Source organism: Carassius auratus, unplaced genomic scaffold (genome assembly GCF_003368295.1).
Source record: "Carassius auratus strain Wakin unplaced genomic scaffold, ASM336829v1 scaf_tig00214519, whole genome shotgun sequence".
NCBI lineage: Eukaryota > Metazoa > Chordata > Actinopteri > Cypriniformes > Cyprinidae > Carassius > Carassius auratus.
In genome coordinates, this window is record NW_020527691.1 from 44,616 (window position 1) to 62,535 (window position 17,920).

Below are 17,920 nucleotides of genomic sequence, written 5' to 3' on the forward strand. Positions count from 1 at the left end.
AGATCATTAAAGATTCTTGAAAGTAAAACAAGCTACTTTAAGTAATAGTTCAGTAGGAATGAAAATGACTAACTATCAAGTTAATGAACTGCTGATTTATCTGTTTATTTGGTGATGACAGAACAATAAGGACTGAGATTTAAAATGTCACTGTCTTGGACGGCAAAAAAAAAATGTTAATACATAACTCACATGTCATCATGCAGATTTAACAGTGGTCCTTGTGAAGACTGTAGCTTCATCTTCAGAATTTAACAGAGGATTAAAGAACATATGAATACATATGGTTTAATAGTTTAATAATATTTGTGATCATGTGCAAGTACAACACCAAAGGACTGAAGGAAAAACAATTATATGTATGTGCACTTAATATGTTGCCTTCAGTATATCAGTTTTCATTTTAAAATGTTGCATTTACAATACAAATTTAAAGTTAACATTTGATTAAATTACATAAAAAATGTCTGTTGCTTGCTTGTGTACACAAACACACCCAACTGATTGATGCAAAATCATAAAACCAATATCATTGCTATCTAAACATTCAAAAAGTAATAATAAATAAAATACAAATAAAAACACACAAAAGATTTCAGAGCCAAAACACATTTTGAACAAGGTGTAAATGCATATAGTATATGCACTTATCATAAATATAATTAAATATTGATAAATTGTGTCACTTCATACTTCATTATCCTTTTCACCACCCTGTGTATAGATGAATCAGCCTCCTTTCGTGAAGTTCTAAGAGGGTTTGAAGCTCAATCCCACCACTGTGTTTACCAGTGCGTTTTAAAGACTTGGGTGTTTTTTCGAAATAGTGGTGCCAGGTGCCTTTATCGTCCGCACCAAAGCCAAACACATTTACCTAAGCGAAGTAAAACGAACAAAAAAACACATCAGCAACAGTAACTGGCATTATAGCACAGCACACAAATCTTAAAAAGTAACTGCTAAAAGCTTCACCTCATCACAAATGTGCAAGGCGTATATTAGCACAAGAAAACCTGTAGATGGATAAGATCTTCGAGACTTAATGTGTAGCCACGTATTGTGCACATAATGCATGAAAGCAGGGTGCATAACCATCACCTGAAAAAATGAGGGGAAAAAACAATTATAAGCCATTTTAGAAACTACAAAGGTGTCTAAAAGAAAAAAGTGTTTACAGCATCAATGTATTGGTAATGCTAAAAGATTTCTATCTATTGAATGTATTGTCTTTGTGTCTTAACATTGGTCTCCATAGCTGTTAGGTCTCCTTGGTGAAGTCTGTAGAGACAATTATCTTTTATGGAAAAGTTTATTGTAAAATACTTACTTTGTCCTTGTTGGCTTGTAGCTTGTCTATAACCTTAAACCGTGTTCTGTTAAGTAATACAATAAGAAAAAACAGGTCAAACCAATTCAATAAATCTGTGAGTTAGAGATTGAAATGCAGAATTCCACTGTTTAGATTGTTAAAGAAATATAAGAAATATAATGTCACCATACAGTATCTGAAAGTCAGATAAGTTTCACACCAGGAAAGTCATATTTGTTCTTTCATAACTAGCAGTTCTGCAGGTTATCCTCTCAACTTAATTTGTGAAAAATGTACACATGGCTTAGTGACGTGTAAAAAGAAAAACATTGTTGATTTAAATAGATATAATTCTGGAAGCATTGTAAGAATGTCTCGTGAAATCTGGAAAAATGACTGTTTAACTGATGAAAATGGTTGTAAAAATAAGCTTAATTTTCTTTATTCAAAAATATTTATAAACATATAATTAAAAAATAATAATATTTTAATTTTGTGGTGAAATGTGACCTTGTTTTTGTGATGTTCTCTCACCGTTTGATAGATCCATCAGTTAGAGCACTGGTAATCCACTGGATATCTATTGTTTTAAAGGGCAACAGCACCAGGTGTGTGTTGTTGTCCAGATGGGTTGCACTTTCTGGGTACATTACACGATGGGTCGTCCTGGATCCCACATCTTTCTCATAACCCTGAACTGTCGCCTTATTCATCCTGTAGAAATCAAAATTTGGAAAATTAGCCTATAGTCTCAATCATAATTAGCCTCTTGATTGTAAAGTGTCATGGAAATATAAGTTTACCTAAACACAAAATCGTGGTGGTCTATAACAGGACCATAGTATGATCCTAAAAGTTTCCCAGAGTTCCCCACCACAGCACAGGTTCGACAGCGGGACGGGCCAGCATCTCTGTACCATTCCTCTTCAGGAATGACAGAAAACAGCTCCTTAATTACTTGGGAGTAATTAGCTTTGCTCTTTGTAGATTGTAGAGACTGTGAATGCATTAAAATTGAATCAGTGACTCTTCTACAGTGACACTTCTACTATCAGCATGAAACCAAAATCAAATAAAATCATTAGGAACATTATATGTAAACTAACACTAATGACATTAAAGAAGCTAATTAGTTAAAATATGCATATGTACTACCATTTAAAAGTTTGAGGTTAGTAAGATTTTTTGTTTTCGTCCAGAAAGAAATTAACTGTAGTGTACACATACACATTCTGTGTATGTCTACATTTCCTACTTAAAAATAAATAAACATATTATTCTTCCTTGTTCTCCTTTTACAGTTAAGAATTCAAAGAACTGCCTTCTATACAGTGTGAATATGAATGGAATTCGCCACACCTAATATAGTTAGATTAAAATAGACTGCAATTAAATTCAAGAAGAATTCACTTGTCACAACATAATGGAAAAATTGTAAATTGTAAATACAATAGAACAGAACTTGGTTTTGAAGAAGTCAAAGAGTGCTTTCACAATGATTCAGCACACTAGAATGATTTCTGATAAATCTTTTGATACTGAGATAATTGCTCCATTTTAAAAAAGGATGTCTTAGACATAAATTGGAAGTATTCTCAGTTAAATTCTGAATTGTGAACAGTCCAGCTTAATGTAAATTAAAGTGGGCTGAAGTAATAAATGAGAAACACATGAAGACAATACCTGCCACCAGTTAAAGATGTGTTTAGGGAGGACACTGTTGTTGAGAGAGAGAACTGGTGGGACATCTTTTCTGAAATGTTCAGCAAACCACTTGTCGTCACTTGCAGCCAAACAGCGCTCCATACAAGCACAGGGTTCTTCATGAAAGAGCCGCTCCACCACACTATTGTTCACCAAAACTTTAAAATGTCCAAGAGGAACTTTATATATGGTCACAGTAAAGATGGTGGCACATAACAAAACCAAGATGACCTTTAGATATTTACACCAGCGCATTTTGAAAGCCGAGGGGCTTCTACAGTTCAACTCTCTGGCGTTTAGAGTGAGGTCAAGATGATTCCAGGTGATTTCTTCAGCACCTTTCTGCACTTTATCTTGAGATCATCTGCAAGACCTTGAGTAATAAATAACAATAAAAACATTTATTTTTAGCAATGAAGGGTTAGAGGAAGAGTAGTAGACTTTTCAAGCATGTTCTACATCAACGGCACTATGTGCATGTGTTGTTTATGTGCAGGAAAATCTCAGGCATAAATGGGTCATTCTACAGAAACGTCCACTTTTGGTTTTTCTAACATTTAAACTTAGACCAGATTATTAGATTACCTTTTGACTTTATGAATACATATACATGACAGCTTAATTATTTTTCTATTTAGCTTTTTTTGTGCAATTATTTCAAGTTATTTCAAGCCATTTTTTGTCACTGGTGTTACCTTCTTTATCAATATGAAAAAGAATTTATAAAATATTTTTTCTTGATATTTTTTCAGCTCATGAAAATAATAAAAATGCAAGAAATAAGGAGATTTTGTTTTATTTAATGTGGAAAAATAAACAGTACGGTAACACAGCACAGTAACACCAGTGACACAATGAATCACAAGTGACATACGTAAGACCTGATATACTGATCTTCACTGGTGTTACCCATAAGGAAGGTAACACCACTGACAATTTTCATGAAAAAAGAATTGTACTAAATGTATGCTGTAAGGTAAACCATATGTTGTCAATCATTGCATACTCACTAAATTAAGTAGTTTAATCCATTTTTATTAGTGTTTTTTTACAATAAATAGGTCATACAAGTGATGTCAACTAAAATCTTCATATGAAATCGTGAGTTAAATTTCTGATAATTGAAAAGAAACAGTGGACTTAACATGGGCTTTTTTTCATCGATCTTTAGAAAACAAGGAGGAAGTCAAGTGATGTCATTATTGTGATTTATCAAGAATTTTATTTTATTGTGCCATTTATATCATGTATTTGACAGTTATGAATACATTTTTGTAATTTAAATGGTAGAAAACCTTGATTTGACTGCAAAATAAAGACCTTTGCCTGTATACATGGCTGTGGGGACAAGCGGTTTTGTGGTTCCTGGAATTCTTTATAATTAATTAAAAACAAATATTGCAAAAAGTGTATATTAAGTAACATCGCATTATACCATGATTGTGTCATTTGCCTTTTAGAATTAAAGCAGAACCGCTTTTGATATTTGAAACGTACTCATGAAATAAAAAATAAAAAAATGCTTTGTGAACCTAATCTTCTAATTAAGGATTATACTTTACAGAAATTACGGTAAACACATTAACAAAAAAAGATTTCTATTTATGTATTTATTTTTCACTCGAGGATGAATGTTTCACCCCACATTGTAAGGAACTGACATAAAAGACGGACTAAATATCTCTAATTCTTACACCTGAGAAAAAAAGAGTAAAATGCGACAAAACGAAAACATTTACTCACATTTAGTGTTCAGCTTTGAATCCAGCGATGTGTGCTTGTCTGTGGACATTGATCGTGAATGTCAGCAGGGTGTAGGGTGTGCGACTGGTTAGAGCAGATTTAACCTGTCATTGAAACAACTTGCTGCTCATTAAAACGATTGATATCCACGGTGTGGACAAATCGAGTATTTTGTTTCTCATCATCAGAGTTTTAAAATAATTGATAAATATATGCTCAAAGACCGCGATTCAATGTAGCCTAGGCTTTTTTTTTTTTTTGCGATTAAACATTTCTTCCCTTTTTGGACCGTTTATTCTTACAGTGCCACATATCCTCTTTTATTTTATCGGATGTAAAACATCTTATCAGTCTCACCAAAACCTTTTAGGTTATTCATTAAAAACAAACATCTTTAATAATTAAAAAAATAACAATAAAAATAATAATAATAATAATTATTATTATTATTATTATTTAGCCTACTGAACCTCTAAACGAAATAAATCTTATTTTAGAAATGAGTCAATGTACGTGCATGCTTATTGTCTATATTCATTATTCTAAAAGCCCATCCTTGTGGAGTAAAGGTTGATGGCTGCTATTTGACAGGTAGGCTACATCACCCCCACTCACAATGCTGACTGTGACGCTACTTTTAAAGAACTCACTATGCAGACATATAGGCACAAATAAATCAGATTGAAAGACCTAATTAAATTATGTCAGTACCGTTTATCTAATATCTCCTTGGGTTACAATTTTTCTTTGATTTATACCAAGAACTAGAAGCACTGGTTGGGTTTATAGATCATTATTATTGTTGTTTTTCTATTGGTAACTGCACTTGTATCATCCCCGAAGGTATGAACAGGTAAAACCACCTGAGCGACAAACTTGAAATACTTTTCCGTTGAGGTGCAGAAGCTTTCAGATATTTTGATGTATCAGATCAAGAAATAAAGTCTAGAAAAATTAATTACTTGCTTGTGATGGTTTATAGACCTCAATAAATACCGGCTTACAGGAGACAAAAGAGGATCCTATCCTGATATTCTTTATTCATCATTTTGGTAAGTTTGATACTCTGGGTAATTTTTAAATTGATCATTTGTTATTAAATTCGTTCAGAGAAATCAAATTAATGTTTTTGTCACTGAAAATTGTAGAATCTGAAACATTTGTATTGGCTACTTATTTAACAACAGTTTTGACAAACTCAGCAAATCGGTCTGAGAATTATTGTTGAACGTGATTAACTCTTCTTTTTGGTAAAACACTGTTTTAAATATTTGTATTTATGTAAAAGTGATTTTATGTTTTAAATTTTCAATCGAATTGAAACGATTGAATAAAGGAACCATTAATTATAATCATAGCGTATAAATATAGAATATTTATTTATTCACACCAAAACAATACATTTACTTAAGTTCAATTACAATGATAAATAATTGTTATTTTAAAAATAAAGGAGTCGTCGAATTTACATTGTATTTGTTTATTGCCTCAATTGAACTATGGATCGAAAATCGAGTTTAAAATCTCAGAACTCATACAATCAACCAAATGACAGAAATTTTGGCAAGTTAACCCGCTACATGATCTCGTGTTTGTGGATTCAGAACACAGAACTGTGTCTTTTGAAGATAATGAATAACAAAGTATAACTGTCATTTTTCTATCTTTCTAATAAAACTGTATTTGTACACCAGGAACACGACACACGCAAAAGATGAACATCTTCAATAGACTGACGCCTCGCTACATCACCCTGATTTTCAGCTTCATGACTATCCTTCTTTTGTTCACCCAAAACCCGATCGATAATACTGTAGATTCCTTTGATGACTCGATCTTTCAAGCTTCATGCTCCTGTAAATCTTGCGTCATGGGTTTTATGGACGATGACTGGTTCATTTATCGATACGACCCCAGCATTACACCTCTGCTGAACAGAAAAAACAGCGTGTTACGTCGAGACACCTACAGATGGTGGAGGGTAAGTCTTTAAATATTAAATGCTAAATATTTTATCTGCCATTGAGTTCCACATTATAAGTAACATTTGTATGTAATTATAACGATATCACATTTTTTATATATTAATGGATTTCCTGTCCATTTTTTTATTGTAATGCATAATTTTTCTTCTTTACATCAGTATATATAATAAAAAATACTGATTAAGATTTTTGTTTCAGTATTTCTACTGTAGAGTTCCACATCTTAAATCATATTTATAGTTTAATATAAAAGTAGCAAAATTTTAAGGGACTTAATATCATCAAAGACTTCAGTGTCCAGTGTGTAGAACTAGTTTATTGTCTGTTTAAAATCAATTTTGATTAATTTAAGTAAAATGATGTTTTCTTTACCAAGAAAATGGCAAGATGAAAACCACCATTTTCTGTTTCAAACTTTCACATACCATCTTTAAGTTATAATAACATAAACATTTCAAATCCAGATTTGGATTTTCAAATATTTATTATAAAGACTGATTATTTTCCCTAAAATGGACTAGCATTGTATTATCGGAAATTCGTCCCTGGGTTCAAAACTGTTGCCGCACCCCTCCATGAGTTAACAAAGAAATCACAGCGGTTCCAGTGGGGGCAAGAACAGCAGCAGGCTTTTGAAAGCCGGAAGGAGCCTTTGTGTCATGTGCCGGTCTCGGCCCCAAACCCTAGGTTATCATTAATCTTGGACACAGATTCCAGCAACATGGATCTGGTTCCAGTTATTTCCCAGGAGGGGAAAAAGGGAGAGAGGGTGATTTCTTACTATAGTCGGGCCATCAACAGGGCAGAACATAATTACTGTGTGACCAGAAGTGAACTTTAACCATGGTAGAGGCAGTCAGCCATTTCAGGCATCACATTTGTGGCCTTTGCTTAGTGATCTGAACAAATCATGTTTCTCTAGTTGGCTGTTGTCTTCCCAGGAGCCAGAGGGACAGGTGGTATGGTGGACAGAACGCCTGCAGGAGTTTCAATTTACCATTCAGCATCGCAAGGGGGAGGGGGAGAGTCACCAGAATGTGGATAGGTTGCCAAGGCACACCTGTATGGCATCCTGCCCACAATCTGAGTGACTGGCTGGATATGTGATGCAGACACCGGTTGACAAGATCCCAGAGATGGGGATGGAGGTGTCTTGTTGTGTAGTACTGCTTGATTCAAATGTAACATTGGCCATTGAACAGCATGAAACTGAGTCGAATCTGGAAGGAGGCCTACATGGTAAGAGGTAATGGCTTTTGGATCAGTGGTGAGGGGGCTGTGGTCCATGCGGGATGGCCTGGCATTCAATTTGGGAGTGTTATAGAGAGAATTTGTGGAACCTGTAATGGATGTAACCAAGTGGCAGAAAGCCCTTTCACACATACAGACTTTTCCGGAAAATTACCGATAAATTGCCATAAAGAGATCATGTGTGAACAGGATCTTTTCAAAAAATACAGGTAAATTCGTTCCGGCAATTTACCAGCCTCAAGCCAGCCTCATGCGGCCAGTCGACGAATTGCAGTTTTAGTCACTTCCTTATAGGATTACCATCCCGCCAATCCTATTGGCCAAATAGCGCTTGGCACCGCCCTACGCATGCGTACGCATCGTATACCAGGGTGCCACGCGCCATTTCGCTCAGATTTCATGACTGAAGAAGAATGCTATCAAGCTATGGCACGGCCAGGACCGCAGCATCTCGTTCCCTATTCAGGGAACCATGGATACATACATAAACCGAGATGTTCCCTTTCATAGGTCACTTCAATGCTGCGGTGACGTCACCTGCTATGGGAACGCTATACCATAACGCCTGACGTACCTGATAGCTGGGATCCAAGGAAGCATCTGCTCAAGCGGAGAGAACCCGGGAGCCAGGAGCCATCCTCACATCCAGACTGTAAGACTTCATAAAAGTGCTCGGTGAGGACCAACCTGCCGCAGCACAGATATCATCCATAGAAGATCCACTGAGAAAAGCTCAAGAAGAAGCCACTGCTCTCGTGGAATGAGCTTTAACCCCTAAGGGCGTAGTGAGTCCGCGCGCCTCATAGGCTAAAGATATTGCCTCCACCAGCCAATGGGACATGGCCTTTATTCTTATGTCCAAAACAGACAAACAGCTGGTCAGACTCACGCCATGGGGCTGTACGATCCACATAAGTCTTTAAAGCTCTCACAGGGCAAAGACTTAGATCTCCAGACCCGGCTTCAGCAGGGGATAAAGCCACCAGAATCACTTGCTGAAAGGGAAAGGGATTAGATGTGACCTTAGGGACATAATTAGGCCTCGGTCACAACAACACCTTCACAGAGCCCGGTGCAAATTCCATGCATGAGGGTGAGACAGAGAGAGCCTGTGAATCCCAACTCTCTTGAGGGAGGATAAAGCCATAAGATGAAGTGTCTTCAGAGTCAGGATTTTATCCGGTACAGTTTCCAAGGGCTCAAACAGATGCCCTGATAAACCCTGAAACACAATGGATAAATCCCATGAAAGAACTCGCACGGGGCGGAAAGGCCTCAGCCGTCGCGCACCCTGTATGAAATGAGAAACCAGTGGATGACGGCGCACTGAGGCACCGTATATTTATTTGTGGTAAGCTGAAATGGCTGCCACGTAAACCTTTAGAGTGGCTGGTGTCACTCCATCCGAAAAACGGTCCTGAAGGAACTCCAGTACTGAAGCCACTGGGCAGTAAACTGGATCCATATTACGAATTTACACCAGCTCATGAAGAGCCCGCTAACAGACTGATCTGGTCCGCAAACCACGGCTGTGTGTGCAACCGCAGAGCCACCAGCAGCATGCTGTTCCACTCTGTCCAGCCGTATTCTGGATAATACCGCTGGGATAAAACGAATTGGAGGAAAAGCATACAAACTGGTCCTGGGCCAACTGTGAGCTAACGCATCCAAGCCCAAGGGCGATGGGGGGCATAGGGAGAACCATAGCGGGCAATACGTAGTCATGTTCGACGCGAATAAATCCACTCTCACTTCTCTGAAAATCTGCCATAAGAGATTCACCATTTGGGGGTGTAATCTCCATTCCCCTTGCTCCAGAGTTTGTCTGGAAAGCAAATCCACTCCGAAGTTCAAACGTCCGGGGACATGAACAGCTCTGATCGACAGAAATTTGTTCTGAGACCAAAGAAGAACATGTCTCGCCAGCCTGCACAGGGGGCGAGAGCGTAATCCTCCCTGATGATTCAGGTATGACACAACTGCTGTGTTGTCTGATCTTAGCAGCACATGACGGCCGATCAGCAGATTCAAGAAATACTGGAGTGCCAGAAAAACCGCCAGTAATTCAAACCTGTTTATGTGCCAACTGCGCTGTGCCGCTGTCCACAATCCGTGGGCTGGGTGCCCTTGACAAACAGCTCCCCAACCGGTCAAAGACGCATCCGTCGTGACAGTCTCTCAGAAAGCACAAATCCCCAGCCGAACCCCAGTTAGGAGAAATTCGGTTGACATCCATAGTTTTAACGACATCACACACCTCCGTGTCACCAAAATCATCCGATGCGGAAGACAACGGGGTGAAATATTTCGTCTTTTCATCCACCACTGAAAACGGCGCATGTGAAGTAATCCCAGATGAATTACGGGGAATGCTGCAGCCATTAGACCTAAAAGTCTGAGGCACAATCTCAATGTCACTGTGCGACCCGCTTTGAAGCATCCCACGCATGATGCAATCGACTGTGCGCACGGGAGAGAAAGCTTTGCTGTCATCGTGCCAGAGTCCAAGTCTATTCCCAGAGAGGTTATCCGTTGAGAGGGGATTAAAACACTTTTCTGGAAATTCATGTGTAAGCCCAGGCTGTTTAAATGATTCAGCACAAGCTCCCGATGAGAGTGTGCTCGAGCCTGCGATTGCCCTAATTACCAGCCAATCGTCTAAGTAGTTCAAAACACGAACGCCCTGGAGCCGCAATCGGGCCAGAGCTGCGTCCATGCATTTTGAGAAAGTACGGGGAGCCAGAGCCAAGCCAAAGGGAGAACGCGGTATTGATACGCTTTGCCCTCTAAAGCGAATCTGAAGAACTTCCTGTGTCTCTTGATGATCTGAATATGAAAGTATGCATCCTTCAGATCGATCGTGACAAACCAGTCATTTGGTTGAATCTGAGACAAAATAGACTTTACGATCAACATCTTGAATTTGCTCGGTTTGAGTGCAAGATTCAGACGGCGTAAATCCAGAATGGGTAGCAATCCGCATTTTTTTTTGGTACCACAAAATAACGGCTGTAAAACCCTGACTCCATCTGAGAGGGGTGTACTTCTTCTATAGCCCCTTTGCTCAGCAGAGCTGACATCTCCTGTCGCAGCATCGCTATTTCCATCGGTTTCACCACCGTGGAAAGAATTCCGCGGAAAGGAGGCAGGCCCCTTCGAAACTGAATGGTGTATCCATGACAAATTGTGCATAACACCCATTGAGAAATGTTGGGCCGAAAACAATACTAGCGGTCTCAAAATATCCGCTTCCTGCAACACTGTAATACACGTTAAAATGTCCGGGCACGAAAAGCTCATGGCGTTCATGCACAGGGGAAGTGTATGCTTAAGAGCCGTTGCGTCTCATTGTGTATATTCCTGAAACGTGTCCACGGCAGGAATTAGGCCAACAGATTGAACATCGGGCTCTGCCACTAGCGACAAAACAGCGGCTGTGCGAGCCGTCATAAACTGGTCGTCTGTGCAGGACTCTTGAATCGCCCCTCGAATTCTGAAAGCTGGATTGCGCAGAGTGTCTGAGGGAACGTTTGGCGTTACAGCTCGATCCAATGCTGCTCGAAGCGCTGTTTGCTGCAGGACAGTTAATGTTAGAGCGTGGGGACTGCAGTGAGAGGGTTGGATATGCATTAGCAGTCCAACAGCACTCTCTAGTGGAGGGCACAGTCCCTGGCGAACAGGAAGGAAGCGCATGCGTCAAAGTCGCTGCGTTTCGTTGTGTATAATCCTGAAGCGTATCCACGGCAGTATTTATTCCAACAAGATAAAGCAGCTGTGTGAGCCATCATAAACTGGCCATATTTGCCAGCCTTGTGCCGTCCTTCAAACTCTGAAGGCTGGATTGTGCAGAGTGTCTGAGGGGGCGCTCAAAATATAGCTCAGTTCAATTACACTCGAGGTGCCTTTGCTGCGAGACAGTCAATGTTAGAGCGTGGGGGTTGAGGACGAGAGGCTTTCTCGTTAATAACCGCCATAAAGAGAAGTAAATTTGCAGAAATTAGACACGATTCGATACGCCTTCGACGAGACTTTAGGCCGCGGCCGAGTTCGGCGTGATCCGTTGGGCTAGAGAGTTATTCAAAAACGGCATCGCTGTATAACAGCAGTCCCCCATGTCAGCAATGGTGGCGAAACCCGCAGCGTTCATGACATGCGCTGATTAAGGCTGCTTCCAGGACCTCGAAACCTCTTGGTGGGGGGGGGTTAGTTTATCCACCACGCGGGTAGCCACACAAATAGCTCGCTGAGGAAGGGGAGGCGTGTTTGTCCTGTCCGATCGGAGGGAGAGAACTGCGTGTGTCGGCCAGAGCCTACTCAGAGTTCGAAGCCGCGGTTCGACAGATTTGCTTGAAAAACAAATCTGCTGATTAACATGCTCGAGTGGGGGATAGCGAGCAAGTGGAAAAACTCCAGTGAATCACTGTATTCATAGTCAAGCCGCACATATCGTCCTTTACCAACACCTCGTGCGGGGCCTCTGTGACCGCAGAAGCGAAACGGTGGGGGTTAGATGCGAGGTGACTTATAGAAATACACTCCAGAGCGCAGATTCTTTTTTTCTTTTTTTTACTGTAGCCGTAGGCTATCACAGAGAGAACATGTAGAGAGGCTGCTAACAAACCTCTCGAGTGCCTCCTCGTGATAAACCGATTATACGGCTCTTACCTTTCGTTGACTCATCGCGTCCGCGAAGAGGAGTTAACACTGCTCGTAGAAACCGCTGGAGAATGCGAGCTGAATCCTAGGGAAATCTGAGCAAAATGGCATGCGGCACCCAGGTATACGATGCGTACGCATGCGTAGGGCGGTGCCAAGCGCTATTTGGCCAATAGGATTGGCGGGATGGTATAGGGCTTCAGACATTCGTTACGCCGAGGGATGTTCCCATAGCAGGTGACGTCACCACAGCATCGAAGTGACCTATGAATTACCATTATGAGCACGTACGAGTTCAGAATGCAGTGACGTAAGACGTCTACTCCGGGCCAATCATAACAATGTGACGCATTCATGCACTGTTTAAGAAATGAAAATAAATGTCATCCAACTGAAGCAACAGTGAAATTAAAGTGCTTCTCCTTATCCGGGCGGATGAAGAAATTTGTCGTCATCTGAGAGAAACTGTTAGAGATGCAGTAACTTATGATAAAATAACTGTTAACGGTCTCCGAAAGCAATGCATTCACAGGACAAAGTCAGGTCAATAAACTGAAAAAATTGCGTCTTAATATCTAAAATAAAAAAATAAAAAAATTTAATAATAATAAAAATAAACGACCATCACAAACGAAGTAGTAGTGGAAGTATTTCTTGTTCCTATTATGACTTTTGTCAATCTATTTGGGGATCCTGCTACTCCACAAATCCGGTAGCTCTAAACCAGATCTCAACCCGCGGTACAGCATGAAATCACACACAGCCCACCATGACGAACACAATAAAAACATTTTTAAAAAAGTTTTACAACTTATTTTAGTTTTTGCATAGGTAAAAACACATAGGGTAAATGAGAAGTCGGAGCAGTGGAGAAGAGTGTTGGACATTCGGCATCAACTTTCGGTTTGCCGCGCAACTCAATTGAGGATGTTCAGTCCGTCTTTTTCCCCCAATTCTCCCAAAACAGCTTATACTACTTTTTCAGCTATTAAAATAGTTTGGTTTATGTTTGGATCAGTTTTTGATCGTTAAACAGGCCTATAAGTTTTGTTTTTAAAGCGGCCAGCACAGAGAGAGAGTTTACATAGCCTATATTTCATCACGAATTGTCTAAAATAAAATGAAAGTGAAAAGTGACATGACATTCAGCCAAGTATGGTGGCCCATACACAGAATTTGTGCTCTGCATTTAACCCATCCGTAGTGCACACACACAGAGCAGTGAACACACACAGTGGGCAGCCATTTATGCTGCGGCGCCCGGGGAGCAGTTGGGGGTTTGAAGCCTTGCTCAAGGGCACCTAAGTCGTGGTATTGAAGGTGGAGAGCGAACTGTACATCCACTCCCCCCACCCCACCCCACCCCACCCCCAAACAAACAAACAATCTCAATACAATTATGCCTAATCCGTATAGAAGGTGTATCTAATGAGGAAATGATGAGTCAGGCAACTTCATCCTTGGCACACAGACTCAGAAAACACTAGTTTATTAGTAAATAATTCATATATATTTTTACTATTTCCCTCTGTCACATTCATGGTAATTACTTTTTCAGGCATCTTTTGAACTCCGTTTGAACGCAGAACTGTTTATCTGCGCTGACAGACTATTTGATACGAATTTGAATCAGCATGGCTACATTCGTGAACGCACCTTTTCTGCAATGTCCCGCGTCTTACAGACTGCAACTTAAAATTGCAACTTCATTGTGCTATTTATCCTTTCCAGATGATTTTCAATAAATTGGTCAGCTCCCGACATCATCGGGTGTTTTATCGATAGTGAGTATAATTATTTAAACCAGTCATCTAGTTGTCTCTGTAACAAAAGCAGTTGCATGACTACTAAAGTTTGAAACAAAAATGAAACCATCAACAGAAATACTGAACATGTATTACCCTCCGTGTTTAAAAATAAAATTATAAGTGCGTTAATAGTTATTCATTATCAGCCAGCTTCTATGGATAATAAGAGTTTAAAGACGTCACACAATTTACCGGTATTTTGGAATGGATGTGTGAATGGTGCTTTTCCGGAAAAAAAGATGGAATGTTGTTGACTGTGTGAACAGCGCATTTTTGTATTTACCGGTAAAGTTTGTATTTTTCCAGTAATTTTACGGCAATTTACTGGTATTACTGTGTGAAAGAGGCTATTGTCACGTTTTACATATGGGCTTTGTAATGGGAAGTGATTTTAATGATGGAGAGCTGGTATGGGTCTATAATCTGAAGAGGCAGAAGGGATGTTCACCTAAACTGGATTGCACTTGAGTTGGACCCTGTTATGTAGTGAAGAGGCTCAGAAAGTGTGTTTACCGTGTTCAAAAGAGGCCTGGGGCACAGACAGTGGTTTTACACCAGGACAGGATGGCTCCATATATCTGGGAACGGCAACCCTTCAAGAGCAGAGGTCAACAGTAGACCGCTGGAACTGAACATGCTGTGCTGGGAGGGTCTGGGGCTCTTCTGGGTCAGTCTGAGTTGGGGGCAGCTGAAGATAGCAAATTGAGCGCTGACATTGACATTTCAGTGGAGGCAGTCATAGAAGCCAGGATGTGGAGTTCTGGTGGATTAAACCCTTGAGGTATGTGATACCCGCCAGTGGCCCACAGCAGACCACAAAAGTGAAGACTGGATCACAGCTTCAACCCAGTGAGGCACTTTGTGGATTTCACCTTTGCTTGGGGATGAAAAACCTGAGGAGGGGGCAGTGGGGCAATGACACAGTTTAATCTTGGTTATAATATATATATATATATATATATATATATATATATATATATATATATATATATATATATATATATAGACACACAGTATATATAAAGGCTTCCAGCAGTACTGTAGATCATGGGACCTCACCCATAAATGAAGACTTCATGTGTTTGTATTGGGCTATAACATGCATATAAGTTTTCAAAAAAAAAAAAAAAAAAAAAGTGTTCATTATAAATTATATTAAACACTTTTTTATCCTTGTGACACAGAATGCTTTTGGGTCTTTAACAGTGACAGTTTGCAATTCATGAGTAAGATTTTAACATTACTTAGACATTTTATTCCACAAAAAAAAAAAAAAAAAAAAAGAATCACACATAAAAGTACCTAAAAAGGTTTTTATAGGGCAAACATTTTTTTTTAAATGCTATGTCCTAAAATGCATAACTTCCTGCAGTAGCTTAGTAAAACTAGTCATGTGATCAAGTCATGTTGAATTTCTCAACGTGAAAATGAAGATACAAATCAACTGTCTTCGCACGTCCCTATTATGTAATGTCAATATTATGTAAACCAATATTAATAAAACAATATTCATTGATGCTTATCTTGAGCTTTCAAATATTTGTACAGGGTCTACAGCCATCAATGTTCAGGATCAACTACACAGAGGTGGTGGATCAGATGTTTCTCTCTTCCCTGATAAAGAGCACTACTCAGACGCCGGTCCAGATCGCTGCAGAACCTGTGCTGTGGTGGGAAACTCTGCAAACCTTCTGGGATCCCATTATGGGTCTCTAATAGATTTCCATGATGTTGTGATTAGGTACTAGAAAAAACAGAATAATGCACATAATCTGATGAAATGTTCTCTACAACATCAGTTCTTTAGATAGCTTATTAATACCTGTTACTTGTATTGTTCTCTCAGGATAAATAAAGGCCCGACAAAAGGTTATGAGAGGGATGTGGGGTCAAAGACAACTCACCGGATTCTGTATCCTGAAAGCGCCATGGACTTGGACAACTCAACCCATTTGGTGCTTTTTCCCTTTAAGATTCGCGACATGCAGTGGCTCATAAGTACCTTCACCACTAGACACATCACGCGGTGAGCACAGTTAAAAAAAAAAAAACCTATGAAAGAAATATTAAATATTATATCTGCATAATTAGTAATCCATCTTTTTGTTCCTCAGCACCTACACACGAGTCAAACCTTCAATCAAAGCAGATGAGAACAAGGTGAGTAACCATATCATTAAATTAATCCAATTAAATTCAAAGCAATTGCACGAAGGATATCAAAAATAGTCATTGTAATGATCCACAGAAAAAAACAAAAAAAGGGGGGGGGGGGGTGGCACAACCACATAAATCCAGATGTTCAAACATCAAGTGGACAAAGCAAAAACAGAGAACACAGATTTTTAAATACTGGGAACATAATCAGTGGGAAACAGAAACAGGTGTGGGGCTAATTAACTAACCGAATAAAGAAACTCAGTAAGAACAGAAGTCCATAACTATGACAGTATGTCTCATTAATGTTTTTGTTTCTGTTTAGGTGATGGTCCTCCATCCTGCTTTCATAAAATACGTCTATGAAAAATGGCTTCTGAAACATGGCAGATATCCATCTACTGGCTTCATTACAATAATATTTGCCATGCATATATGTGATAAGGTAAAACTGTTTGCATTTTCATTTTAGACTAATTTTATAAACCGACGTTATGCTTGTGAAAGGCACATCATATATTAGAAACCAAATCAAAAGGTACACATAAAACAGAAATGAAAATATTTACCTATAATTTGCCTAAAAGTGGCACTAAAATCATTTGAACATGCACACAAAATTTGATCTTAACGATCACCTTCTATAACCTCAATATCAACAAATATGTTTTTGTGTCACAAACACAATTTTGCCAGGCATTCATTTGTGGATTTTCTGTACATTTTAAATAGTTTTCTTTGGATCTGTGCATTGCTACACACATTTGTGGATTTTATAACATTTCTAGCATTCTAGATGCACACTAATCCACAAATAGGTAGACTCTGCCCACCATCTACATAAAGGGTTAGTTCCCTCAAAAATGAATTAGTCCATAATTTACATCCTAGGCGTATCATCTATATCTATAGAACTATTCAAATGCAGTTTTCTGTCACAAATCAATAATTGTCTGTCACAATATGTCTTCTGTTACAGAACAATGACTAAATATGGAATCTTGACTGTCAGACCTTTCCAATGATATGTGTTTTGTTAGGATTAAAAAAAGATTAGATTTTCTAAAACACAAGCTAAAACTGCTCTGTCTCTTACACAGGTGAATGTCTTTGGGTTTGGGGCTTCAAGTACTGGAACCTGGCATCATTACTTTGACAGAACTCGCACTCACTATAAAGGCGGCCCTCATGGTGGAGACTTTGAAAACAAAACAATCCATCAACTTCAGCAGAGAAACAAGATTTCAATATATAAAGGTTATAGATAAGACCAGGAATGGACATTTTCGGTTAAATATATTAAGTCA

At 39.1% G+C, this 17,920-nt stretch overlaps 2 protein-coding genes across 2 annotated transcripts; one reads left to right on the forward strand and one right to left on the reverse strand.

Moving 5' to 3' along the window:
- Positions 1-226: 226 nt before the first annotated feature.
- LOC113092207 (CMP-N-acetylneuraminate-beta-galactosamide-alpha-2,3-sialyltransferase 2-like) lies at positions 227-4,868 on the reverse strand. Its single transcript, XM_026257837.1, has 7 exons — positions 4,757-4,868; positions 2,993-3,386; positions 2,113-2,306; positions 1,844-2,023; positions 1,328-1,373; positions 973-1,098; positions 227-874 (listed from the first exon to the last, which is right to left on the reverse strand). The coding sequence occupies exons 2-7, from the start codon at positions 3,266-3,268 to the stop codon at positions 707-709; spliced, it is 990 nt and encodes a 329-aa protein (XP_026113622.1). The 5' UTR covers positions 3,269-3,386; positions 4,757-4,868; the 3' UTR covers positions 227-706.
- Positions 4,869-5,626: 758 nt separating this feature from the next.
- On the forward strand, positions 5,627-17,604 carry LOC113092211 (CMP-N-acetylneuraminate-beta-galactosamide-alpha-2,3-sialyltransferase 1-like). Its single transcript, XM_026257845.1, has 7 exons — positions 5,627-5,808; positions 6,451-6,737; positions 16,005-16,197; positions 16,303-16,482; positions 16,571-16,616; positions 16,939-17,058; positions 17,593-17,604. Exons 2-7 carry the CDS (start codon positions 6,728-6,730, stop codon positions 17,602-17,604), a joined length of 561 nt encoding a protein of 186 aa, XP_026113630.1. The 5' UTR covers positions 5,627-5,808; positions 6,451-6,727.
- The last annotated feature ends 316 nt before the right edge of the window (positions 17,605-17,920 follow it).

Excerpts from the sequence above, each read along its gene's own strand:
- LOC113092207 (XM_026257837.1), bottom strand. The coding sequence starts at position 3,268 with ATGCGCTGGTGTAAATATCTAAAGGTCATCTTGGTTTTGTTATGTGCC. Across the intron at positions 2,024-2,112 it reads CACCACGATTTTGTGTTTAG|GATGAATAAGGCGACAGTTC; the intron begins GTAAACTTATAT and ends TGATTTCTACAG. Across the intron at positions 875-972 it reads CCTTGCACATTTGTGATGAG|GTAAATGTGTTTGGCTTTGG; the intron begins GTGAAGCTTTTA and ends TACTTCGCTTAG.
- LOC113092211 (XM_026257845.1), top strand. Across the intron at positions 16,198-16,302 it reads TTCCATGATGTTGTGATTAG|GATAAATAAAGGCCCGACAA; the intron begins GTACTAGAAAAA and ends TTGTTCTCTCAG. Across the intron at positions 16,617-16,938 it reads TCAAAGCAGATGAGAACAAG|GTGATGGTCCTCCATCCTGC; the intron begins GTGAGTAACCAT and ends GTTTCTGTTTAG.